Source organism: Protopterus annectens, chromosome 12.part0, assembly GCF_019279795.1.
Source record: "Protopterus annectens isolate FY-2018-M chromosome 12.part0, PAN1.0, whole genome shotgun sequence".
Lineage (NCBI taxonomy): Eukaryota > Metazoa > Chordata > Ceratodontiformes > Protopteridae > Protopterus > Protopterus annectens.
Genome location: NC_056746.1, coordinates 613,444,219 through 613,471,321, shown reverse-complemented (window position 1 = coordinate 613,471,321; position 27,103 = coordinate 613,444,219). Strand labels below are relative to the sequence as shown.

The 27,103-nt window shown below is 37.0% G+C and overlaps 1 protein-coding gene across 1 annotated transcript in view; it reads right to left on the bottom strand.

The window, feature by feature from the left end:
- The window catches only part of LOC122816198, a 402,987-nt gene that overhangs the window by 72,527 nt on the left and 303,357 nt on the right, over positions 1-27,103 (bottom strand). The window contains exons 12-14 of the mRNA XM_044088949.1: positions 26,644-26,852; positions 21,668-21,825; positions 8,293-8,538 (exon numbers count right to left, since the gene is read on the bottom strand). Of these exons, the coding sequence (XP_043944884.1) occupies positions 8,293-8,538; positions 21,668-21,825; positions 26,644-26,852 (613 nt within the window). The remainder of the gene's footprint in view (positions 1-8,292; positions 8,539-21,667; positions 21,826-26,643; positions 26,853-27,103) is intronic.

The following is a 27,103-nucleotide window of genomic DNA, read 5'->3' as shown; positions in this document are numbered from 1 at the left end:
CAGAAACGAAGTATCAACTAAATATACCAACTCTGAGATCGCACTACAGTAGGAAAAGTGGCAAATTTACACTGATGGCCAAACGATTTTTTTCCCTAGGAAAAAAAAATCGCTGATTCGGCTGTTCGCGTAATTGTCGATGAAGTGGCATTAGCTGTAATGCCTCTTCGATAATATAATATACACTCCCACTGTACCTGTAGCAATGCTTTAGTCAGAACCATTGTTATTGTTGTGTGGGTGTTAGTTGCTCAGATAACATATCTGGTTTGATTGAAATTAATATATGGTTCTTTTATTGGAAGGGAGTTGTCGAATGGGTGTCATGGCTAAAGTCATGTAGCAGTAGTTAGCTACACAAGCACACACACGCATAAATATGTGTATAAGTAATGATGCACAGGGCAGAAATGAGGCAATTAAATGATAGGTCACTTGCAAGTCCAATTGCCATGCTATTCATCATAAAAAAATATCTGTAGGCTGTCGTGGCAGAAATTTATAGCAGTGTATGAAGTATTAAAAGTAGATATACTACAGGCCCTTTCTACTGTTGTTTAGGTTTTATTCTCCTCATGTTTATTATTACTCAACAAAAGCAAGTTATCTATGAGACTAGACTTTCTCTCTTGGCCACATGGTGGAAGGTAATCCAGGATCATTAATATGAAGTCACGCAATTTAATTTGGGATGGGCAGTGGACTGTTCTATTCTAATTCAAATTTCTTTGTTTTACTTACTGTGGCTAAAGGGAAAGTTCATGCAGAAGTTTCAGAAAGTCATTCCTGTTTCAGCATGTTGTAAACCTGAAGCAATTTTTAAAGCAATATAGTACCTTTAACATATTCTTAACTGTAATAACTTTGTTGATGGCCAAATATCTCTAAGAAACAAAAGAAAATTCAAAATGACCTCTAGCAATTAACACCACATATGTTTACCATCATAAAAGGTGAGATTTTACAATACAAGGTGCACGGAGGTAACTTAAGTTGCTGTGTTCAAGATGAAACATGATCCAGTTCATTGGGTGAGCATAGCAGTAGGATGTGTTAACTTGTAAAAATTATTATGGGCTTCCTTGTTTCCACTGACAGGATCATAGAGAGTGTGCAGCTGTCAGGTAAAATTGCAAAGGTAGATATGTCAGAAATTCACAAGTTAAGCACAATGAGAAATTAACTTGTACTCATTGCAGGGTTTGCTCTAATTACCCAGGTAAGATCTTAGGGAGTATGTGCAGCTAACATATATGGTTGTTCATTTTGCTCTTAAATTGCTCTATTTAAGAGGAAATGAAGTCAGAATTTGCAAGGAGTATGGAGTAACAGAAGTGAAATTTTAAATTATTATAGACTTATCTGATCTTAGAGAGGGTATACAGCCAGGCATATAAAGTGGTTGCCTGTGTTACTGCACATGAAAGGAAGGAAGGAATCAGTAAGAAGCCAGAACTGCTCTAGGCTATAGACCACAGTCTATTATGATGATTTCTTACCTCCTCATTGATAGCTTGAACAACCAGCTATTACAGCTCCCTCTATTATATCTGAAATGTTGTGTCCTGCAAACCATTAAGTAAAAAAAAAAATAAAAATAAAAAAAAATAAATAAGAGACCACAAAGAGAAAAATAGAGAGGTATGTCGAACAATATCCATTGCATTTTCATGGAGATTTCCATCAAGCTTTCACAGTCTATCCATTTAATGTTCTTCCACTTATGGTGACCCTGCTTTTCCATTTTTCAGATGTCAATATCCCTTATTAGATCTTCAAATACTACTTACCTCAGATTATCACTAGATAAGTCAGGTTGTGAATGACAAAATAAGTTAGTGTCATGTCTAAGGACGTAAACAATGAACAACTGAATTTCCTCTTTCTGCAGCTCTCTCCCTCTCTTTCTCTCTCTCTCTCTCTCTCTCTCTCTTTCTCTGTTGTCCAATAGGTGTTCTTTTCTGCAGCTGTAGTGTTGGCTATGCAGGACAGATACATTTTCATGTGAATATCCATATTCACAAGAACTGATACCACTGAATAAAAGCTCTAGGGAATATAGTGGCAAGGTGAATATGCGCCACCCTTAATGGGGCCATCTCATTTTTGTGATGGTATGGCATTTTGCATACCAGGGAACAGGAGTTTTTAAACTAAAAACAAAATTTATCAGTACTTTCCTGCTGGGTCTCGAAATCCAGGGATGATAATTCGCCGCACTCAATAGGTGTATCAAGATCCTGGGGAAACACACCAGCTGCTGCTGACCTGTCTCTCTTCTCTCTCTCTTTGTTGTTTTACACATTAAGTCGTGGCCACACATTTCCTTCTTTCGGATTTCTGTCTCGTTCTTTGCTCTTAAAATCCCATAGAAAGAGATGGTTAATTCCAGCTGATTCATTGTCATTGTTGTGTGTGTGTGTGTGTGTGTGTGTGTGTGTGTGTGTGTGTGTGTGTGTGTGTGTGTGTGTGTGTGTGTGTGTATATCTCTTAACTGTCCAGATTTTCGCAGAATGTCCAGATTTTTGCTCCAGTTCTTGGTGTGGTCCTCATAAAATTAGTGGTTTTCTGGCAAATCACTGAGCATTGAAGAGTTTCAGCCTTCATACATTTCAGAAAATGCACACTTACACAAATCTTGTTGTTCTAGCAAATGTAAAATTTGTCCCTGTTTTTTGGACTGTTATCCCCTCATTATTTTAAACTTCGTCTAGATTTATTTCACTAAGAAGTTAGTATGTTTTGCTATGTGTTTCAAGCCTTGAGAAAATGTGCGTCAATAACAGCTTTTTTTGCCTGTGAGCTTCCATACATGTCAGTATGCAGCTTTAGTTATGAAACTGAGTAAATCCCATTAAGATCTAACTAATTCAGTTTGCAGCCTTCCAAAGTACTTAGTCCCACCCGCCCGTTCTTCGTTCAACCTAATAAGCCTAAAAATCCTGATACTACTTTGTGAGGATTGGTTGACCCACATCTTCTGGTAGCTCTATTGACTGAGTTTCCACCGCTACTATCCATGTTGCTTTCTATCACCCAAAGAATTGCTGAAAATGAAGAAGTATAACAGCATACAATGATCACCTTTGATTTCTCTCTCTCTCTGAAAACCAAGTTTTATGGATTCCATCCTAACCAGTTACACAAAAGTAGAAGAGACGTAATAAAATATTAACACTTGAGGGGATGCAGTGGGAATGGTTTGGTCTTCAGAGAAAGAAATCACCAGTGACTATTGTATACTGTTAGATTGTAGCAGATACATAAATACTTGTTAATGTGTGTAATGTACATAAACCTGTGGTTGAGTAGAGGGATCACATTTCATAATTTGATGTGCAGCAAGTGAAGTCACCCATAGCCATATAGTTATTTTATTTGTACACAAACATCATAAACCAAGTATCAAACTGTCAAAGGGTTAGTTATGTAGATAAGTAGGTCTGTTTTAAATATATATGTATGTTCATATATAAAAATCCAACTCTGAGATCGCACTACAGTGCAGAAAAGGGAAATCTTCCCTTATCACCCTGTATGGAGATCTCCGTTAAAAGATTAGAAGTTTCAAGACTTCAGTCATATGGTGTCGACCATATCAGATTCGAAGTTTTGAAACTTTGATCTTCTAATATAGACTCATATATGTACACACACACACACCCACCCACCCACACACACACACACACACACACATATATATATATATATATATATATATATATATATATATATATATATATATATGTGGGTCCCTACTAAATTATCAAACGTTTCAAAGTTTGACTGTCATATGGTCGACACCATATAATCGAACTTTAAAATGTTCGAAGGTGAAAGGCAATGGCTCCATATGTGCAGAATGGGAAAATTTCCCTTTTCTGCACTGAAGTGCAGTCTCAGAGTTGGTACATTTAAGTAGGGGGCTGTGGGTAGTGGAGGATGGCTTGCCCCCCTGCTCAGAACATTAATGTAAGTGTTTTTTTTTTTTTTTTTACGTTTTTGTTATATATTCAAAGATTCAAATTTCGCTCATATGTTGTCGAACATATGAGGCTCGAAGTTTTGAAGCTTTGAATATATAATATAGACCCTATATATATATATATATATATATATATATATATATATATGTATACACACACACACACACACATATATATATATATTTATATATAAAGAAAGAGACAGATGCTTATGTAAGCATACGCATGTGTATGCTGTATGAATAATTAATTATATGTTTGTTAACTGAAACAGTGGACTAGTCGATAAGGAACCATTTCATACACTGTCTGGAGAGTTGTCTAAGATCCCATTCTGCCAATGTAAACAAAATTAATGCTAATCAAGGTCAGATATCACCATTTCAGACAGTGTGATGATAACCATACAAAAATGCAATGTAATTGCCAAGTGTAACTTTCAATAATTAAACTCTCTCTCTCTCTCTCTCTATATATATATATGTATATATATATATATATATATATATTTTTTTTTTTTTTTGACACATTGAGAGGTAGATTTATTTTTGCAAGCAATGAGTTTTTCTTTTATTGTACACACAGCCTTCTTATATTTGGGTTCCACCATACTGTTTTTTTTTTTTTTATTTGGTGTTATATTTATTTATGAAGGGAACAGATATGTTTATGCAAGCTAATTACATGTGCATAGAATTTGGCACTGAAGGACTTAAGCAACAAAATCACCAAGATGGATAGGACTTTTGAAATTAGCTAGGCCATAATGTAGTTTTAATAGATTAGTATTTGCACAACCTACAAATACCAAGATATTGGACGATGCTTCAGGCTTAGTCTTACAATGAATGTGATTGACTCGTGGTCATATTTTGATCAGGGAGGAAATTACAACTGGTGAGGACTTTGACTTGAGAAAGGAGACAGCTAACATTGGCATTTTTAAACTCGTGGAGACAAGCATTGCATCTCCTTTCGGCACCCACTCTAGAACTTGTTGAAAGTAGAGAAAAGTAACAGTAAGACTTTTGTTATTAAAAGACTTCTAAAAGAAAATGAATTGTGCTTATAACGATTGAAAGAGCAGTAAACTATTCAAAAACATCATGGTCTACTCAGGAAAGTTTTAAATGTGTAGTTATTCGGTACATCCATTAAATTAAGCTTTTACTAATTTATTTTATGTTGCATAACAATAAAGTAGATTTTGGCTTACAATCCTTTCTAAAATGCTACAATGGTTGCAATAGTTTAAAACTAATCTGAGTATTTGATTTTTGTGTTTTTTACGTGACATCTACTTCCTCACATGCTATGTTACCTTTACTTAACTGAACTTCACTGTTTCCACAGAAATCATTATTTGATTTAAAAAAAGAAAGGAGACTGTGACTTGATATGGGCAACCAACCACCTTTTTCAGGCATGCATTGAAAATACTTGTACTATCTGTACATGTACTGTGTGCTGCACAGGAATTGCCTGTTTCTACTACCATATTCACAGCGAAATCATGTGCAACTGAATGTAAATTGCTGTCTTTCCACACATGATGTCAGAGCTTCTTAAGGTGATTTTTTTCACAACCACCAAACCAAGTGCCCCACTTTCCCACTCCCACTGTGGTAGTCAACTAATCAGACTGTGCCCACCACCTTATCCAAATTCCTGGATGTGCCACTGTAATTCCAGATGAAGTGCTTCTCTGATGGAGTAACCAGTATCACTGAGACATGATTGGATTAACTGAACATCAAGTGATGAAGCATGACTTGCTAATTGTTCTCCTCTAACCAACAGTATTACTGGGGATTGGACTAAAGCATTTCTTAACTGTAAACTAGTGAAGTACACAAAATACAATGCTATTAAACTCCAGTCTTGCATTTTACAGTCTCCTGGAGTTCTTCTATGACATTACCACAGCATAATGCAAATGTAACTGTGGTACTGTCTCTGTTGTGCTCATCTTCTTTATTAAACTGTTGAGTATTTTGCATTATTTTTATCAAATGACAACTTGCTTGAATAGCCAAATTTATTGATTAATAAACCATCAACCAGAAGAACATAACCACAAAGAGAAAAGCAAACACTGAATATTCACAAAGATATTAGTTGTCATTTTGCATTATTACGTTGTTTGTTTTAAGCATAACAAAGAATCTACTGGTAACTGGAGATATAATGTGCTGACTGGGTGAATAATTTTTATCTTGTAGTAAGTTATGAAAAAGATTCTTAAGGTTCTGTGTTGTCACATGTTTTCTCAGTTCAGATGCCCATAACTTTGTAATATATAAACTTCAGTTTGCAAAGTACGACACTTCTGTCAAGTACTACTGGGATTAACCCCCTTGTTCCCTCACCAATTATAAAAAGTGCACAACATCTGTCATCCATTCCTAAATCCCTTAACTGTTTTTGGACAATCTCACATCCCAGGAAAGCTTTGTAATTATTCATCATCCTTTTTGTGAGAGTATACCAGTGTATCTACCTGAGTTCTCTATCTTGTAAACTAAAATTACATTTTCTTGTTCTCTTCTACCTGTTTTTTTAAGATGGTTCACACTTTAATATCACAGTTTACCCTGACAACCTAAAACATCATGTCTCTCATATTCCCTCTACATGTAATCACTGAAGCAGCCTGCAGCAGGCAATGTTTAGTATGGTTTGCTAAACTAATGAGGCACATAACGGATAGCCCCAATATTATATTTTAATAATCTTTGAATTATTTAACCATCAATTAAATCAGAAAATGAAGCAATACTTTGGACCATTTTCAGTCAAGATCTGGAAAAGAAATTCACGGCAAATACAACATACATGCACAATTTAGAGGTTATTAAGGTGAGGGTAAACCTCCATTGCCAAAACCTGGGCATAAGTTATTGCTAGTATCAAATGGTATTGTTTATCATGAGTTTTTCTTTTATCTTTTTTATGTAATGCCATTGTATGAAAGAATTTCTTTTTTGTTCTATCTTTACTCTTGTCTGGGGATGGCTTCCTAAGGTACTGGCTGTGTTAGCTTCTGAAGTCGCTGTTGCTTGCACAACACATTAGATTAAGTACCTGCTCTACCTGCTACTTTAAGAGGTGCATCACCAAACCCCTGCAACCAACATTATAGTATCATTTCAAATGCTGTGGTAGTAGATTGGTAGGAAGAAAGCATAATGATATTCAGCTCACTCATTGTTTGTGTATAAATGCACAGGCTAGGAAATTAATAATTACAATGAAGTTAAAGCAGTCAGACAAATAACCTCTTGACTAAATATAAAATCTTTGGATTAATTTTCCTCATGAATCGCCAACACTGAACTTAATGAGGACTCAACTCACTAAGTCAAATTGGTATAGAGTCAACTTACTGAGTAATACTAAAAGCAAGTGTTTTTGTAGGGGGGCACGTACCCCCCTCCACCATCAAACTTATTATTCATAAATAAATAAATAAATATATATATATATATATATATATATACAGAGAGAGAGAGAGAGAGGGAAAGAAAGATAAGTATGTGTCTACTGACATTAGTCTAAACTGCTTTTGGTCAACATAAAAATGGTAAAAAAAAAAAAAGTCTAAAATAGATAATATTGATGAAATCTATATTACATCAGTGAGAGGGTATATGAACTTTCCCCACTGTAGTACAATCTCAGAGTTGGTATATTTAACTACCAGGGAGTATGGGAGGTATGCGTAACATGGAGGTGCAGGGGGCTTGTTGTCCTGCAAAAACATTTTTTGATGTGTTTAATTTCTGTCCAACGTTTTGCTTTAGAACTTTTTTCATTGACTATTTTAATGTCAACCAAAAGCAAGCTAATGTCACTAGATCCCATATATATATATATATATATATATATATATATATATATATATATATATATATACATATGTAAATAGATAGATATTTACCAAGTCCATGTTGCAAAAGCATGAAGAAGGGAGAAGCCACCCAAAGCAGTAGAATTACCTCCAGTGCATATGTATAAACCACACCAACGGTAATTTCCTATAGAAAACCGTGATCGGGTTGACACTCATGAGATGAACTCACTAACTGAAGTCCCATAGAGTTGAGACTTATGTAAATGTAGGGAAGCCACATTGATCCTAATATCAACCATACAGTCAAAGGACTGCATTCCCTTTGTCATTTAGTGGTGAAATGTTTAATCCTCTGTAAGTCATGCATTCCACATAAAAATCATTAGCACATGAAATCAGCTAGAGAGCATGCTGGAACAGAAAACAAAATGTTATCCAATTTCATCATATTACCTCTCTTTAATAATATAGTATTTCAAAGAATCCAGGGGATTTCTTGTAGGGGTTGCATAGCAGTTATACAACACTACAGCAAACTGATATCCATCAGCATCTTCCACCATAACGCCAACATACAGTATGGTCTCTACAGGAAGTATAATTCTGTCCCCTTCATATGGCCCAGTGAAGTCAGGATTTTGGTACAAAGCCATTTTCGCAGAATATGTTGCAGTCCCTCCAATGCTGATATTAACAGAGCTGCAAGGCAAATGATGTAAATATTTTACTATTGTATTCAGATTTTATTAAGGTGTATAGCTGCAGCAGCAATAAAATATTTCAAAAGAAATGAATGCTTTCTGCAACATGTCAAAACATCCACCAAAACATTATTTAAACCAAATAAGTAAATCAATGTGCCTTAAAATACATATTTTCATAAGAGAAGTGGTAATAAGTATGAAAGTTTTCTGGGTTATGAATGTGAAAATTGAAAGAAAATATGAACAGATCTGAATTTTTACTGTGAATAGGGTGTGAGCAAAACAAAGGGGGCTGGGACTTGGTATAACAGTTAAGGTGTTTACCTCATAGTTACAGAATACAGGGTTTGATTCTCACCTTTGAAAGGGAAATTAGATAGGCTTAAAATGTCCCACAAGGACACGAGCCTAGTACTTACCTGTAAACCTATCATTTTAAGAAGGCAAGATTCACAATGACTAAAAATCACAGTAAATGCAGTTAAAGGCAGCCAAAACTGAAAACACTCAGGTTGGATGGATGTTAGACAATAAAGACTCCCTTAAAAATCCAAAATTTCTTTATGCACACATACAACTCAGAATAAGCGCTTTCATCTTCTTTAACAAGACTTCATCAGATTCAAATGCATCATGCTTCCCAGCACCTTTATATAGCCACAGGAAATGATGTAATCAAGCACTATAATGAATTAAAAAATAATAATAATAAATTATCTAAAAAACTTTAAAAATATAAAAGCATGACATACTTGTAGTTCTCATCAACCCCTAAACTAACTAAAAGTAAGCATCAGCAATTCATATGTTTAATTACTATTATCAGTTATAAAATTAAAACATTTAAATCCTTCTTAATATCTAATGCATTATGAAGAATTGTGTTCACATGAGATATCTGTGAATATAATTTATAAGGCATATCACTTTATGTTCTAACTTCTAATATAGGTTTAAGCGAAATAAAATCATTGAGATGCATGGAGCTGCTGGCATTCAGTTTTAACTGCCAGATTGCTTCCTTTTCTTCTAACAGGAGCTTTACATTGCCTCCCCTGGGATTAATATACACATTTTCTAATATGGCAAATCTAAACATGTGACATGGGTTACTTTTTTCCAAATGCCTATACAAGGCATTGGTTCTATTTTGCTTCTTAATATCATAACTGTGCTCATATGTTCTATTTTTTAGGGATCTATGAGTTTTCCCAACTTAATATGATGAACAAGTCGAGCACATAGCCAAATAAACTACACTTTTGGTGGTACAATTCCCTGTTTGAAAAGTAATCCTAGTCTTATTGATGTTGTCCAACAGTACTTCACTTTTTTCATAAATGTACCCACACTGGTTGCAGGATCCACATTTACTTGTACCTTGTTTATTTCTTGTTTTCTTCCTATACTTAGTATTCTCTAAGTTAATTTTTATATTTTCTCCAGTTTTATATACAGAAGTCGGACTGTTCCCTAAAAGATTAATTATGTCCGCATCTCCCCTCAAAACATTCCAGTTCTTAATTATAATGTCTTTGATCACTGGAGAATAAGGGGAATACTTCAATACCACAGCTCTGGTGAAATTACTATTTTTTTTATTTTCCATAACTGAATTTAGCCCAACTCCTAATAATGGTTTGTATAAAATACCCCATTGGGAAATATATAATGCATAGTTTCTTTTACAGATTTTGGGGGGGTATCCCCTTTTCTAAAAACATTCCTCCCACTACATTAAGTTCATTAATAACTTCTAAATACGTAGACGCCATGCTGACACATTGCCCTTTCAATATACTTTTCTTTTACACAAAAGGGTGACAACTGCTAAATTCCAAATAAGTGTTGCTAAAAGTGGGCCTACGATATATTTTAGTTTTAAAATCTGTTATACCATGTGAAATATAACAATCTAAATAAGGTAAGCCAATTTTATCATAAGTGTAAGTAAATTTGAAATGGGGCAAATATTATTCAAATACATTATAAACTTATCAATGTCCTTTGCATCTCCTGTCCACAAAATAAAAACATCATCTAAAAAATGTACATAAAGTTTGAAATATTTGTTAAAATCACTACTGAACACATATTTGCATTCCCATTCAGTTAAAACTAAGTTGGCGAAAATGGGGGCGCATGCAGCCCCCATCGCAAACCCTTTAACTTGTTTAAAATATTCGCCTTCGTAGTAAATGAAATTATTTTCTAAAACCATACTCATGAACTCAAGAATAATTGATATTTTGTCATTATCTAAATTAGAAAACCTTAATATTGATTGATGGAATAAGTCAAGCCCTTCTTCCTTTCATATAGAATTAAATAAATCCACCACGTCGATGGTAATAAATATTAAATCTTTGTCCTAAAGTTCTTGTTTCAGTCTACCTAAAAAATCCCATGAATCTTTAAGTATGTGTGGGATATTGTTGTAAATATGTTTCGACCAATTGTCAATCACCACACCGAAAGGAAATATATTTGACCTACTTCTGGAGACAATTGGTTGGAATGGTGGCTGTATGACATCTTTATGGACTTTGGGTACTCCAAATATGGTGGTTAACACTGGATATTTAATTTTAAGAAAATTATAAATGTCTAAAGTTATTCCTTGATCCAGTAAGTACTCCTCTAACCATGAATCAATACGTCTATAGGCAATATTAATCTCATTGAGGGATACAGTTTCATATACTTGAGTATTGTTCAAAATTTCATACATTTTATTCACGTATTCCATTTGATCAAATAATGCTATACCTCCTCCTTTGTCTGGTTTCATAACTCTAATAGATGAGTCATTACATAACTTTTGGAATAATTCCCCACTCTGATTTATTTAGGTTAAAACATTTTCTCTTTTTCCCTTTTGTATCAGTGTGGGCTTTATGTAAATCCTCAGTAATTAACATATCTAATGTTGAAAGGGTGAGGTGCAAAAGATTGTATGTGCTTTTTTTCTTTAATGTAGAGGTAGGCATTTCACTTTCCTTGTCTTTAAAATGCATAGCTAAATTAAGTTTCCTTATATATAATTTAGCTTCAACAAGATAATCATCCAAGTCAAAATAAACAGTGAGTACATATTTCATTCCCTTTAAAAACAGGAAAAATGTTCCTTTGTAACTTCATTAGCTGTGTAGTTAAAAATCCTAAAATTTTTAAAACAGTATACAACTTCATTCAATGTAATTACCTCCATTTGTTGCTCATTTGATATTGCCTGAACGGGGGCATCCTTTGGTCCTGCCAGAGGCTTCTCCTCTGACCTGGATCCCAATATACCCCTCTGTATCTCTTGAAGTTGGTGTTCTTGCCATCTCAAAAATGTCTAGGCTTGTGCTCCTGTTTTTGTTGTCCCCCATGAATTTTATATCTTTTATTATACCTTGTATTCTTTTCCTTAACATGTCCTATGGGGTTTTATTTGTAATTATTCTGCATAATTCATCTTATTACATTTCCATGTATATGCATTCTTTTCCCTATATTGTTTTGTGTCCCTGATTATTTTCTTTTCCTTCCTTCTAAAAAGTGTAGTGCTATGTTTATTAACAAAATAAAATTGTCTGTTATAAAACTGATTCCACTCTTCAAAAAGCAAATCATGTGTTATATCCTCGTTTATTAATTCTACTTCAGACAGTAACTTACTAAGCTTTGTGTCATTATATTTAATCAACAATTACATAAAACTAAAGCCAAAATTATCAAACAATGTGTTAAATCACTAATAAGTTCATCTGTTAAATCTATACCCATAGGTTCCTTAAAGAACCTAAGTCCCTGCGGTACAATTTGTAATTCTATACATTTTCCATAGTAGGCATTGTCTATTTGTAAACAGTTGATAATACACAATTTCTTTTCCATGTACAAAATTCTCTCTTTAAGAGTGCCCTTAAAATCATTAGGGGCACCATAAGACTGCAAGTTCACATCTATACCGGAATCTGAAACATTTGCGGGTCCAAAAGTAAACTCAGACTTAATTACATTCTCAAAGTTACAATGCAAGTCTCTCTCAACCAAGTTAGTGCCATGTCTCTCATTAGTGCACTCATTGTTAACGTTCATACCTGCTGAACCTTTGGTATAAGTGATTCGCAATGAGCATTTACTTAGACTACTTTTACGTTCTTTTACTTTCTCCTTGTGATACACTTGTGAAGTCTGTAAATAAAGCAACAATGAAGCAGATTCCAAATACAACACAATGAGTAAAGTAAACAGCAGTATATGAGCAAAAAGAGCAGGGAAAATGCATTGTCAAGGCTGTTGGCCCAGATGACATACCTGTGGAAGCATGGAGGTGTTTAGGTGAAATAGCAGTGGAGTTTTTAACCAGATTGTTTAATGAAATCTTAGAAAGTGAGAGGATGCCTGAGAAATTGGAGAAAAAGTGTTTTGGTACCGATTTTTAAGAATAAGGGTGATGTGCAGAGCTGTAGTAACTACAGAGGGATTAAATTGATCAGTCACAGCATGAAGTTATGGGAAAGAGTAGTGGAAGCTAGGTTAAGAAGGGACGTGATGATTAGTGATCAACAGTATGGTTTCATGCTGGAAAAGAGCACTACAGATGCGATGTTTGCTTTGAGAGTGTTGATGGAGAAGTAGAGAGAAGGTCAGAAGGAGTTGCATTGTGTCTTTGTGGACTTAGAGAAAGAATATGACAGGGTGCCTAGAGAGGAGTTGTGGTATTGTATGAGGAAGTCAGGAGTGGCAGAGAAGTATGTAAGAGTGGTACAGGATATGTACGAGGGTAGTGTGACAGCAGTGAGGTCTGCGGTGGGAGTGATGGATGAGTTTAAGGTGGAGGTGGGATTACATCAAGGATCAGCTCTGAGCCCTTTCTTATTTGCAGTGGTGATGGACAGGTTGACAGACGAGATCAGACAGGAGTCCCCATGGACTATGATGTTTGCAGATGACATTGTGATCTGTAGTGAGAGTAGGGAACAGGTGGAGGAGACCCTGGAGAGATGGAGATATGCTCTAGAGAGAAGAGGAATGAAGGTCAGCAGGACTAAGACAGAATATATGTGTGTGAATGAGAGGGAGGATAGAGGAATGGTGAGGATGCAAGGAGTAGAGGTGGTGAAGGTGGATGAGTTTAAACATGAGCAAACACACCAGTATATTAAAGCTATAGCTACTTGGGATCAATAGTTCAGAGTAATGGTGAGTGTGGAAGAGAGGTGAAGAAAAGAGTACAGGCAGGATGGAGTGGATGGAGAAGAGTGTCAGGAGTGATTTGTGACAGATGAGTACCAGTAAGAGTGAAAGGGAAGGTCTACAAGAGGGTACTGAGACCAGCTATATTATATGGGTTGGAGACAATGACATTGACAAAAAGGCAGGAGTTTGAGCTGAATGTGGCAGAGTTAAAGATGTTAAGATTTGCACTGGGTGTGACGAGGGTGGACAGAATTAGGAATAAGTATATTAGAGGGTCAGCCCAGGTTGGAAGGTTTGGAGACAATGCCAAAGAGACAAGATTACGTTGGTTTGGACATGTGCTGAGGAGGGATGCTGAGTATATTGGGAAAAAGATGCTAAGGATGAAGCTACCAGGTAACAGGAAAAGAGGAAGGCCTAAGATAAGGTTTATGGATGTGGTGAGAGAGGACATGCAGGTGGTTGGTGTGACAGAGCAAGATGAAGAGGACAGGAAGAAATGGAAACAGGTGATCTGCTGTGGCAACCCCTAACGGGAACAGCTGAAAGAAGAAGAAGAAGATGAGCAACTATACACACAGATGAATTTTTCCATAAAAAAAGTTCAAGAATCAGAACTTCCCTAAATGCATTTTATGGGTTGACTAGTCTTTCCTGCAAAATACATGCAGACTTATATCATTGTAAAAGGCTTGCAAAATTCTTGATCCTTAAAAGTCCACAAAAGCTCTGTAGATACAAAATATCTCCTCCTTCCACTATTATCAACTGCAGGCATTAGGGGCCCAGTGGCTTTATATCATCAATAATTGCCAAATCGTTAAATCTTTAATTTTAGACTGTTTTTTTCTGAAGAAGTTGATAAGATATCATCATTTTATAAAACCTATACTTATCTTTTGTATAAAATCAGGAATAATGCATCTGAACCTCACCATTTATTTCAATATATTGAAATACAAAATTGCTAAGTGGTGGGGTTTAGAAACTAAACAGAGGAGCTTGGCGTTACCCTGTGCTATCCTACAGCTCTCTGAATATAGAATTTTCATGAATTATTACAGAGCTTAGCATGCTGTGCTAAGCAGCACTTTACATATGTTAGGATGAATTACTGCAAAGCAAGTTTTACTTTTTTGAATATTAAATTCTAACAAGTGTAACTTATACAAAACAAACTTTTTTTTTAATGGGAGCAAGTCTCTCTTTATTCCTGTGCTCTAACCTACACACACACACACACACACACACACACACACACACACACACACACACACACACACACACACACACACACTTCTGTAGTCACACTATAGCAGAGAAAAGCACCAGAAGTGCACCACTGGCTTGCACAGTTCAGTAAACTGAAATGCAATATTCAATATTCAGTCTAAAGGCATGCAATCACACATGTCACTGTGAAGCATAGGCATGTCCAAAGAATGCAAGGTGGCCTAGGAAAGTTCAACCTTTCCTTTCTTAGGATGCCACTACTCTGAGCAATGTATCAGTGTGGAGACATCAAGCAAGGGGTGGAGCCAATAGCATAGCAGGATAAAGAAGTTTTACACATTAAACAGTAATAATGCCCCTTGCTAATAGCACTAGTTGCATGGAGAGTTACAGAGGTCCCAACATCCATAATTTGGTTTACCTGCAGTGTTTGCACAAAACTGATGCTACTATGCTTGAATATCTACAGTAACTTAAAACTGCAAGTTCAAAGGCATTTTTTTTTCGTTTCTTTAATGTGTGATAGACCCTCAGATAGCTTTAAGTAAACTTTTAGTGAATTGTAAACTGTTCATATTTGGTACTCGGGAAATTTACTAATTGTGATCTGACATGTTTGCTTATACCAAGAGCAAGTTTTTTTTGCCCTGTCCATGATGCACTGCAAATAGCAAACCAAATAGTATGGCAACCTTAGCTTATTTGATAAAAAAATACCCAAGCCAGAAGTTGGATAACAGTGTAGATTTTCACCATGGTTGTACTGCAAAAATGTATCATCTTCTTCATCTTCATCATCATCATCATCCTTCTTCCTGCATCATCAGCTCTAAGCTTCTAGGAGCTCATTTAAGATGAGGTTCAGACTTGTTGTGCATTGTGTGGGACTAGTGCAATGGGGTAGATGCATAGCAATGTGATGCATGTTTCAGAAAGCATGTCCTGACATCGTACACAATGTCCGAAAGCATGACCTGACATCATTTACAATGTCAGAAAGCATGTTCTGACATCATACACAATGTCAGAAAGCATGTCCTAACATTGTGCACTACCTGATGTGGTCCTGCTCACAATGATCTGCTTTGCTACATGTGAAATATGCTGATAAATGAGCAGCACTACAACACTGCTACTCTGAAAAGCAGAGCTAATGTCACTGCCTGAGGCACTGATTTTCTTGTTGCCATACTGTGTGTGCTTGACCCACACATCTTTACTGTTTCAGGGTGTAATATATTCCGAAGCATATGCACCTGAAGTCCCGTATTGCATTGACTGATTATAACAGTGCATTAACAAATGTATGTTTATAAGCGTGCATATATAACCATGAAACCTGAGCAAAGTGTGGAAATAAGATACCTAAAGAAATCTGGTGGTGGAATGCAGAAGTCCAGGAAGTTATCAAAAAAGGGGGAGTACAAGTACAGTGGAAGATAGAAAAGACAAACCAGACTGAGAAGGAATACTGGTTGGCTAACAAAAAAGGCTAAGAGTACAGTCTCAATAGAAAGAATGAGGCATCAGAAGCACTCTACCAGGTTCTGGAAATGACTCAGCAAATGGTAGAAATAAATTCCATCAGGAGGCAAGGTTAAGACAGAAGACGCATGCCAGCAACAATCTATTCGCTAGTCCACAGTACATCAAAGGCAGATGGTAGAGGTATTTCCATCAACTTCTAAATGAAGAAAAACCTACAGAAGCTGTCCTACTACAGGCACAGCCTAAAATGAATGAAGAAGAGCTCTCCCTAGAAGAAGTAAGAACAGCAAAGAAAAATGAAGTCAGGAAAAGCATCAGGATCAGATGAGATTGCAGCAGATATGATCAAGGTTCTGGGTGAATTAGGAAATAAATGACTCAAGAGGGTAGTCATAGCAGTATGGAGAGAAAGATTTATCCCAAATGACTGAAAAATATGTATTCTAATGCCAGTGTTCAAGAACAAAGAAGGTAACCACAACTATGGGTAGCAAAGTGGTATCAAACTCCTGTCACAAATAATGAAAATACTTGACAGGGTGATTAATACATGAATATGGAGATTAATAGAAAGGATGATGAGAAGTGAGCAGTTTGGATTCAGATCAGGATGAAACACAAATGAACTGATATTCATAGTGAGACAGATAGATAAAAAGAAGTTTGAGAGGAGGAAAGAGTCAAACTGGACAGATCTAGACTTGAGAAATCATTTGAGGTGATCCCAAAAAAGCTGATTTAGGCAGTCTTCCAATGGTCTGATTTAGTGCTGGCTACATACAAAGACTCAATAACACAAGTACAAACAGTGTTGGACTCAGAGAGGGGTTCCCAGTGGGAGTGGGTGTGCATCAGGGTTCAGCTCTGAGCCCACTGCTGAAACAGGTCGAAGGGGATAGATCAATATGCAGCATTACAGACTCAGAACAGGAACTACAGCAAATAATAAAGGAATGGAATGCAAAACTGAAGGCACATGGGATGAAATTGAATACAGAGAAGACAGCTGTCATAATAGCAAATGGGGGCAAAACAGAAGAAGCTGAAAAATTAGATAAAAGGTAAAACATGGAACAGATCAACAGCTTCAAGTATCTGGGAGGGGTGGTTGAGGAGAAGGGAAGTCTGAATGATGAGGTCATACCTAGAATCAGAGGGGCTACAGCCACCTGGCGTAGAGTGCCAGGGATACTGTGTGCCAGAAGAGTGCCAAAGAAGTTGAAAAGTAAGGTGCACAAAATGGTGGTCCAACCAATACTTCTGAAAGATACAGACATCTGGGCAGTGAAGGCAGAGTGTTTGAGGAAACTTGAGGTGATGGAATTGAAGAAAGGTAGGAGAATGGCACTGAATCTAAACAGTTGGGGAGAGTTGACACTACACCCTGATCCTTTGTAGAAAATCGGAAAAAGGGGGATGATGATGACTGGGAAGTTAGAATATGATAAAATCAATCATTCATAGTTGAGTTCATGCAAAAACCATCAGTATACATGCACCATGAGTGAGGCATGAAAATGAGTCCCAGATACAGAACTGCATGACCAGTGATAGGATAGCACTTAATGCACTGATGCATACTATCTAGTATTATCTATGCTGTATCCTGTATGGTGTTCAGAACACAGTCTGCTTGTTTATTTTACACACACACACACACACACACACACACACACACACACACACACACATATATATATATATATATATATATATATATATATCTACACACACACACACACACACACACACACACACACACACACACACACACACACACACACACACACACATATATATGTGCACACCTCCATACTAACAAATGCAACATGGATGTAATCACATGGCACAGTCAGAATTGTCTGCAGGTATAATAAGCTGGATGAATACCTACAACTAGATGAATATTATTATCATGTGGGTTAGATGATAACTGGTAATATGACAAGTAAATGTTTAACCATACAAAATTTAGCAAAACTTCATGGAAATAAGAAATGTTCCTGTGTCATAAGGAACAATGGAACAATTTAAGAAATAATGAGCAGTAAAAACTATATTAGAAATCAATCTAAAGTGTGAATATCTAAGATACATACATATATGCATATAGCAGTTATGTTGTACTTCTCATTACAAACTTATTTTAACAAAAATAAAGTTAACTCACTCCCTCCAATGTTGGTCTGGAAATTTGCACTTTAACTTCCAAAGGGTGAAGCCTAAGCTTTTTGATAGTCAATTTATGTCTCCAAATTTCAAACAAATGTTCATATCTCTGGGATCACAATGGTTACAAAAGAACTGTAAATGGCAAACTCTTCAGAACAAATTGTTTTATAGAGGTAGTAATCTTTAGGTTCTAGGTCTTAGCAAACACTAACATTTAAGTATGTTACATTCTGTAAATAATGTACAATATCTTGGCAAGAACTTAAGTTACATACACATGTCTGCAGCATTTTGTTCATCTTGCTGAAAACTTTCATATGAGGCTGAGCAGTTTGTCTGTGCTACTTGGTTGTTGAGATATTTAGAAAAATATACATTTATGACAATATAAATGAATATTAAATGAACAAAAATTAATATCTCTTTATCTGCACTAGACAGAGATCAAATATTAATATGTTGTGCTTGTCATTATGTAAGCTTTAAGAAGATATATTTCAATACTTTGTATGTGGCGTGGTTTTGGAATTATTAATGCAAATATAAACAAGCAATATTTGATACCTGGAGGAGTCAGTATGATGTAACTGCAGAGTCACCTGGAGACATCACTCAGCTGTAATGACTAAAGTTGTACACTGAATTCTGTAAAATGACTGTACGTTAAGGGGTAAAGCTCCTGAAGGATGCTATGTTTACATAATATATATATAATCCCTTATGTACTGGTTTCATTCTCTATTTATACTTGTACTGCAGTCTTTCAAAAACATTTATAAACTTTGTCTTGGACTACACACCCCTGTACACACACATATATGTCCATATGATTCATTGATGCAATACCATTGAAGCCCTTTCATTTATTCCCTAACTATTACATGCCTACCATCAAACTCTGATTTCAAGGAATGCCAGTGTACAAGCATCACTGTTTGCCTGCATTGGCACCAGATCTCACTCCTACCATCAGTCAGTAATGGGTTTTTCTGTCCTTATCCACTGACTGTTTGGCTGTCAAAAAAGTAAGATTCAGTGGGGTGGTATGATTCCCTATGTCTTAATATAAATTAAGTGGCATTTATTTAAGCAGTAATTAACTCATTGAAGCCTGTTTGGAAGAATCTGCAAGACCAAAAAGGCAGCCTATTGCAAATCATATAACTAGTTTATAGTATACTGATCTTAGTGTTCATTTTATTATTTATAGGGATCAGGCCACTAGGTGTGAATGCATGTGTGTGCCTTCTGTGGAAGGTTGGGTGCCGGGCTGGCAACTCGACACCATAAAACTCGACTGCCAATCATGAGCAGACAGGTGATCCACTGTGGCGACCCCTAACCGGGAAAAAGCCGAAAGAAGAAGAAGAATAGAGATCAGGCCACTGCATGGAGTATCATTGCAGTTTGCTGCATATGAAAGCTGTTGATAGGTTGCCCATTCCATCTGATGGGCTCAACAGAATGGCCTTTGTTGCATCTTTGATCATCTGACATTTTAGCATGTGCCTTATGTATGAGTATGTTCAATAAAGGTCTTTGAAATATGGCAGTTTATACCAATCGCAAAAATAATTTGTTTTTAACTAAAAAATACAAAAAAAAAAAATCAGTAACAATTATTAAACTGGACCATAAACTGGACCATATATGCTAGGCAGTCCTAATGTAGCTTTGAAACACTATATGTTTTTTTTCCCATTTTTGCAAGTTCCTTGGCTGGCTCTGTACCAAGTTCAGAGACCTCAGTATTTTCATTGGTAACCATTAGAGATGATGGGGACCCGCTAGACCAAGTCCCAAACCACAGACACTGAATGGCTGAAAAACAGACATACACATACTAATGAGATGATCTGAGATGACAGTTTCTCAGAATATTTCCTTTTCTCCAAGGTATGTCAGGTGGTGCATATAAGATTGGGGGTGTGCAGGGAGCTTGCACCCTGCAAAAAAGAAGTTTAAAGAAGAATATGTATTCTATTGCCTCTGCTCCTGAGTTTTCATTTTTTTTTTGTCAGCAGTTGGCATTATGAGCACCGACATTTCAGTAAGGAGCTGTTTCATCACTATATCCATTAGTTAACCCTCCAAATGTGTGGAATCCTTTTTTGAATCTCATCCAAAGTTTGTTTGATGCCTGGAGTTCATTAATTATTTTTTGTTTGGTACTGAGAGGTCAACCATTGTCTTCCATTTTCTCCACACATATGCAATGATGCCAGTCATGTTACATATGATGATATTGCCTGGTTCTCTGGCATACAGGGATGAAGCCCTGACTATGACAGAGATGACCTAAGTAAGAACAGTAGTATGAAACCAAATAGACCTGGGCAGAGGAAAATGCTGAGTCAGACATCTTCAGGGGAGAGCGATGGTGGTTTCCAGTCAGTTTACATAATACTAGGGGACAAAGACACCAGGACACAGACTTGGCATTCCAGTCAGTGATAAAGTACCTGCAGGAATGAATGTAGCAGTATATACACATAGGAGAAGGACATAGGTTACCACTACTGTGACGTGTATGCTCCTGTCAATTTCCAGGTTGTGATGACAAGGCCATAACAAATGTCGTCACTGCTGATGAGGATGCAGATCACCTCCATGGTTTGATGAATGATGTCACTTCCAGTCAGTTTTTTCCTTTACTGGAAAATACCAGGATGGAAGAAGGAAATGGACTGATGGGGGAAATGCCTATTCTTGCTAGGCACGGGAGAAAAACACATAAAAAAATATACACAATTAGACATTCTGGTGTCAGAAATTCACATTCAGACCACTTTTAAAAAGCCTGCAATAGTGCATATAGTCGTCCACCAAAAGACAATCTGCATTAACCTCAGGTCTTTATCTGACCCCAAGGAGAACAGACTAATCCCTGAGCCATTTCATCATTATTTTTCTTCAATTATGGTGCATCAACAGGCCCACACATAATATCAGTTCAGAAAAGCAGATACTACCAATAAGTGCAATATTTACATATTATTTTATATTCAAATCACACAGTACCCCAGCAGAACATACCTTACCTTATGAAAGGATTAAGCGCTAGGTCCAGACTAACCCTCATGTCCAGAGGATATGTGCAGTGGTAGTTGATGTAGGTTTCCTTTTCTCTGATAATTATCCCCATAGATTTTGGTGGCAAATAAATTGTGTTGGAGTAAGTCACATGTGTTTTATTTTGCTGTCAGAAAGGCAGAATAAGCTGAAGTTATGCAGTAATGTGCTTATGATATCAAAAAATCACGATTTAAATATATACTGATGTAATAAATAAATAAATACAAATACAGCATCACTTCTGCAGCTACAGTATTGAATCAGTTGAATTAATTTCATTACAATTGAAACGTTCTACTGGGAGAAATATAAATGAGGCAGAGAAGTTCAAATGCCTAATGGGAGTGAATTATATCTGTAATAACTATACAAAGACAACTTGACAAAGATGTGAAGTTTGCTGGAAGCTGAAATTGTTGAAGTTTAAATGTTATACGTTCACAGGTAAGTACTAAGCTAGCTGCCCTTGTGGGCCACTTTAAACCTAGCTAATTTCTCTTTTTGTGCTCAAATTAACCTATTCCATGTGGCTAGAGATTGGCTTTCCCATCCCATGGTTGATAATTATATATTACCCCTAATGGATTAACTGGGTTCATACCATGGATAATTTGAGAGGACTCATTAATGGCATAAATCATTTAGGAGATGCCTTTGTCCATTAGTAGCATAAGGGACAGTCTTGGGGTAAAGGTTCTGTTTCACATCTGTAGATCCAAGTCATGCTTGGATATGGACAAGGATGGACTTTGTTTTATGTGGATCAGGAGTCTCTTCCACATCAGCGGTATCCTCTGTCAGATATACCTGTCCCTCCAAACCATTCTCTAGATGTTGCAGAAGAGGTTTAGATCCCTAGAGTATTTCTGATGCCATTTGACTTTTTGATGTGCAATAAATCCATCAGTATTGGGTCAGAGAATACCTTGCATGCTGGACACAGGTCATCTCTTAGCAATCTGTAGGATAACAAATATAGTGACTGGGCTTTCAGTCCATATGTGTGTGTGTGTGTGTGTGTGTGTGTGTGTGTGTGTGTGTGTGTGTGTGTGTGTGTGTGTGTGTCTCTCTCTCTCTCCCGTTTACATACCATGTGGTACATCAGGCAGTGAGCACTTTTCAGTGCTCGTTTCTGTAGCACTTATGACTTTTCTGGGCTCAGGTTGCTAGGCCAAGATCCAACCCTCCTCGGAGGGTGTCAGCTCATGTAGGACATGTTTTTTAGGCATTGTATTTGTTTAGTAAGGTACGTCTGTAGGCATTCCAGCTGCTGCATTTCTCTGGACAGATACATGCCAAAGAGGGCATTATATTTAATGATTAACCTAATGAAGGCTGAGTAAAGGGGGACAATGACATCCTTAGATCTAGAAACAATCTCTTTGTTTATAAGCTGTGCAAAATGGAAAGGTGGTCTTATACCAATGGACACATGTTGGTCAAAAGGTAGGTCACTGTCCACATAAGTTCAAAATCTTGAACAACTGGGTCAACTCTTAGAGGCATTTGTCAGTGTGGTAGCTCCCTGAGGTAGATGCCTTACCAAAGAATACAATAATGCATTTTTGGCATTTAGTTTCAGTCCATAATTTTAACACCAGTTATTTATTTTGCAGAAGAGATAAGTCATTTGGGGATTCAATGACTGCTCCTACCTTGCAGTCATCTGCACATTTAGCCAGCCACAGCCTTTTGATACTACTTTTTAATTCAGAAAAGTAGATGCCAACCAGGAGAGATCCCAGCACAGACCCTGGGAGACTACATTGGTCTCTTTGTGGAGGTATCTTCCCCTATTTTGATTTCCTGCATCCTGTCTGTGAGTCAACTGGCAGTGCAATGGGTGGCATAGAGGTTTATCCCAATTTTATTTAGCTTTTATACTATTCCTGAATGGGGAAGTGTGTTAAAACCTTTAGCCAGCCCAAGGAATGCAGTGTGTACCTTTTTGCCTACATCCATTGCTTTGTTGACCTTTTCAAAAAAAAATACCAGGTTGAGTAAGCATGACCTGCCCATGATGAATTCAAACAGAGGTGGATCCAGTGTTTGGAGATTCCCTATATCCTGATTTATTACTCCATGGTAAGTCTTCCCATGGCTTTGCATATGATGCTGGTCAGACTTATGGGGCTGTAATTGCCTGGGTCTCTGAAAGGTCTTTCCTTATGCAGGGGAATGACTATAGCTGTTCTCCATTTATTTAGTATAAAAACTGTATGGAGGCTGAAATTGAACTGTGTTGTTAAGGGTGGCTAAATTGTTTAGGGCTGTTTAATACACTGTGCACAAAGGAAGATGCAAAATGGAGCTTTGAGTGTCAGTAGTAAGGCTTAATGCCAGCAGGAGTACATTGCTGAGGGACAAGTGGGAGACAGGTGCTCTCATACCATTAGCTCACAACACATTTCCCTGCTGCCACTCTGTCATGTTGGCAAGTGTCCTAACTCCCACTGACTCCATTCCTGTAAAGTTAGCAAAGGTTAACTATCCATCCAAGAACCCTAACCCTAACCCTAAAAACTCTCACCAATTCCCTAAACCTATCTAAACACTTGATCAGTCTCTAAAGCTATAGTCAGTCATCCCCTTCCCAGCCCTAATCCTCCAATTCCCTCTGCTTACTTTCTTAAGTTAAAATCCTCCTTTCCTTCCTAACCCTAATTTCCTGATCACTCACTAAACCTAAAATACTATCTCCCCTCCCTAACCCTAACCTTTTGTTATCTACTAGTCACTCCCAAAACCTAAAATCTCCCTACCCTTCCTAACCCTAATCTTCTGATCACTTCCTAATGATCCACAAGGAGGCAGACATGCAGTGTTTGGATTATAAGTACATATCCAAGCATGCAGGGCCTTATTATAACACAGGCATATGTGTATTTTACCACCCGCTCCTGCCAGCCCACAAACCTCACAGGTTGGTAGTTGATCTTGTGCTGCCAGCACTGCAAATAGCCCTGAATCAAAGGGACATTTACTTAGCTGCATTTTGAAGTTTAAGAGCATGAAGTAACTTGCTCACATTTTCATAGGATCATAGAATCATAGGAAGTTGCTAGCCTATTGGCCCTGAGGCCCTTATAAGCCTAGCCAAGAGTTTAGCCCATCATCGACAAATCAGCACCTGATGCCCCTGTCCAGCAGGGACACGGGTGGAATCCCAGGGATGTATTTTCTATTTCCCATCCAGTTATCCAGATTCTGCTTAAAAAGGGGTAAAGAGGTACTCTGCTTTATGTGTAGAGGGAGTCTATTCCATAGATGGGGGAGTCTCTGGGACACAAATCTGTCCTGCCACAAGTCCTATTGATGTCACAGACCAGGTTGAGGCTGTATGTGCGGGTTACTCGAGTGGAGCTTGACTTGCGGATATGCAGCAGTCCCATAAAGGTGGGGTCCAAGATCGCCTTGTATGCCAGACAGAGGTCACCTCTGAGGAGTCTGTATGAAAAATAGTAGAGGCATAGGACTTTTAGCCTATCTGTGTATGGTAGATTTTTGAGGCCCTGGATTTTTTTGGTAAGGAACCTCTGAGGTCTCTCCAGCTGCTGCATGTGCTTTGCAAGGTAAATGCTAAATGGGGTATTGTACTCAATAATGGGTCTTATGAGGGAAGAATACAGGGATGTTATGACCTCCTTGTCCATGGATGAGATACCCTTACTTATGAGGTGGGCCATGTAGAAAGCTTTCTGTACAATGGAAACAACGTGGTGGTCAAAAGTCAAGCTGCTATCAATCTGGGTGCCCAAATCCCTCACAAGTGATTGTGTGCTTAGAACATTGTTATTAAAGTGATAATTTGTGGGACGTCACTCTCCTCAAAAGGGATGATGATGCATTTTTTGTATTCAGTTTGAGACTTTCAGACAATGGAAAGAATAATATAAACTTTAACACAGTGGTATTAAATAATGGATAAACTTTAACACCATAGTATTTAGTAATGTGTTAATTCAGTTATTCGGATAGTAACAGAAATCTAATGAATCAGAATAACCAAACAAATAATAAGCCTAGTAACTAAAAATGTCTCACTATGAAAAACCTGTCGAAGCTAATGAGGACACATCATAATATGTGATACAAGATTTAAAATGCAAACAAAAAGCATGCATAACCAAACTGTTCCTCTAAAATTTGTTACTTCCTGGCAGGTTGTATACTTTAGTTTGTCTTGTTTTTAGTAAAGCAGCATCATTGAGGCTGTCCTGCAAGGAACTATTTAGCAATGCTGGCCACAGTTGCACTGCTTGTAAGCTTAATTGTTGCCTGTTTGAACTGCTTAATAATGACTGTGTTTCTGGATGGAATAATTAATCATTTTCAGTGGTGCAATAGATAGTGCACTCACCTTTAGTGCAGAAGGATGTTGCTTCTATTACTGACATTGCAGTGCAGCATAAGGAAGGGGTGCTATAGTCCTGAGTTTGTCATTCTACAGATGTGACACTGAAACCTAGGTCCCTTCTGCTTGAGTTGGTGGTAGCTCAAGTGGATGTAAAAGATCCCGTGACAGCTACTGAAAAGTGGAAGGGAAGTTCCCTGATACACTGGCTAAATCTCCCCTAGTAACATAAATACTGCCTTGGGTCTCTGTTGAAAAGAGGCCAATAGCCTAGTACGGCTAACCCAGTTAACAAAGTAAAAATAAATAACCTGGAAATAATTTTGCATGGTGATAACTGTAGAACAAGATCTGTCACCAAATACACAAGGTCTTCATATATGTATGTTTTGTATGGTAGGAGCTCTAATTTCATATATGTCACAATTCTGAAATGAAAAGCTACATTCGGAGTGAATTTACCTCTGATTTAAGATATTAAATTTATCAGGAAACATGCCAAATAAATAATTTTAAAATCATCAAAACCTGAGTATCACACAAGTTATTCAGGGATTATATATTCATACATAATAGACTTTTCCTTACAGTTAATTGTGTTCCACAGTATCCTTTCCTGGCGTAGGTGGTCAGGGAAATGTAGCTTTTGTTGTACACTTCTACGGCTCCCATGCATATTTCATCTTTCAGAGTGATTCTTGAAATGTCATATCCCATTGCGTCTAGCTGGCATTTATTTAGCAATACTTTCATTTGTGATGTGCTGCAGGTTAGAGTTGGCTGCAGCTTTCTGAAATCTAAAAATACATACATAAAACAGAGGCTTAATATTTAGACCCTTTTCATATTTGGTATACTTTATTACACAATTTAAAACAAGGAGTGCAACACAGGAAATTAACCTCTCTGTACGTACTCTGCATACTGTTATGAGGTGCTGTTTTTTTGTAGTCTCACTAAAATTGTAAATGCTCAGGCAGCACAATGGCTTGACAACCAAGCAGTCTTATGAATATGGAATATAAACCCACAAGAATAAATACATTTA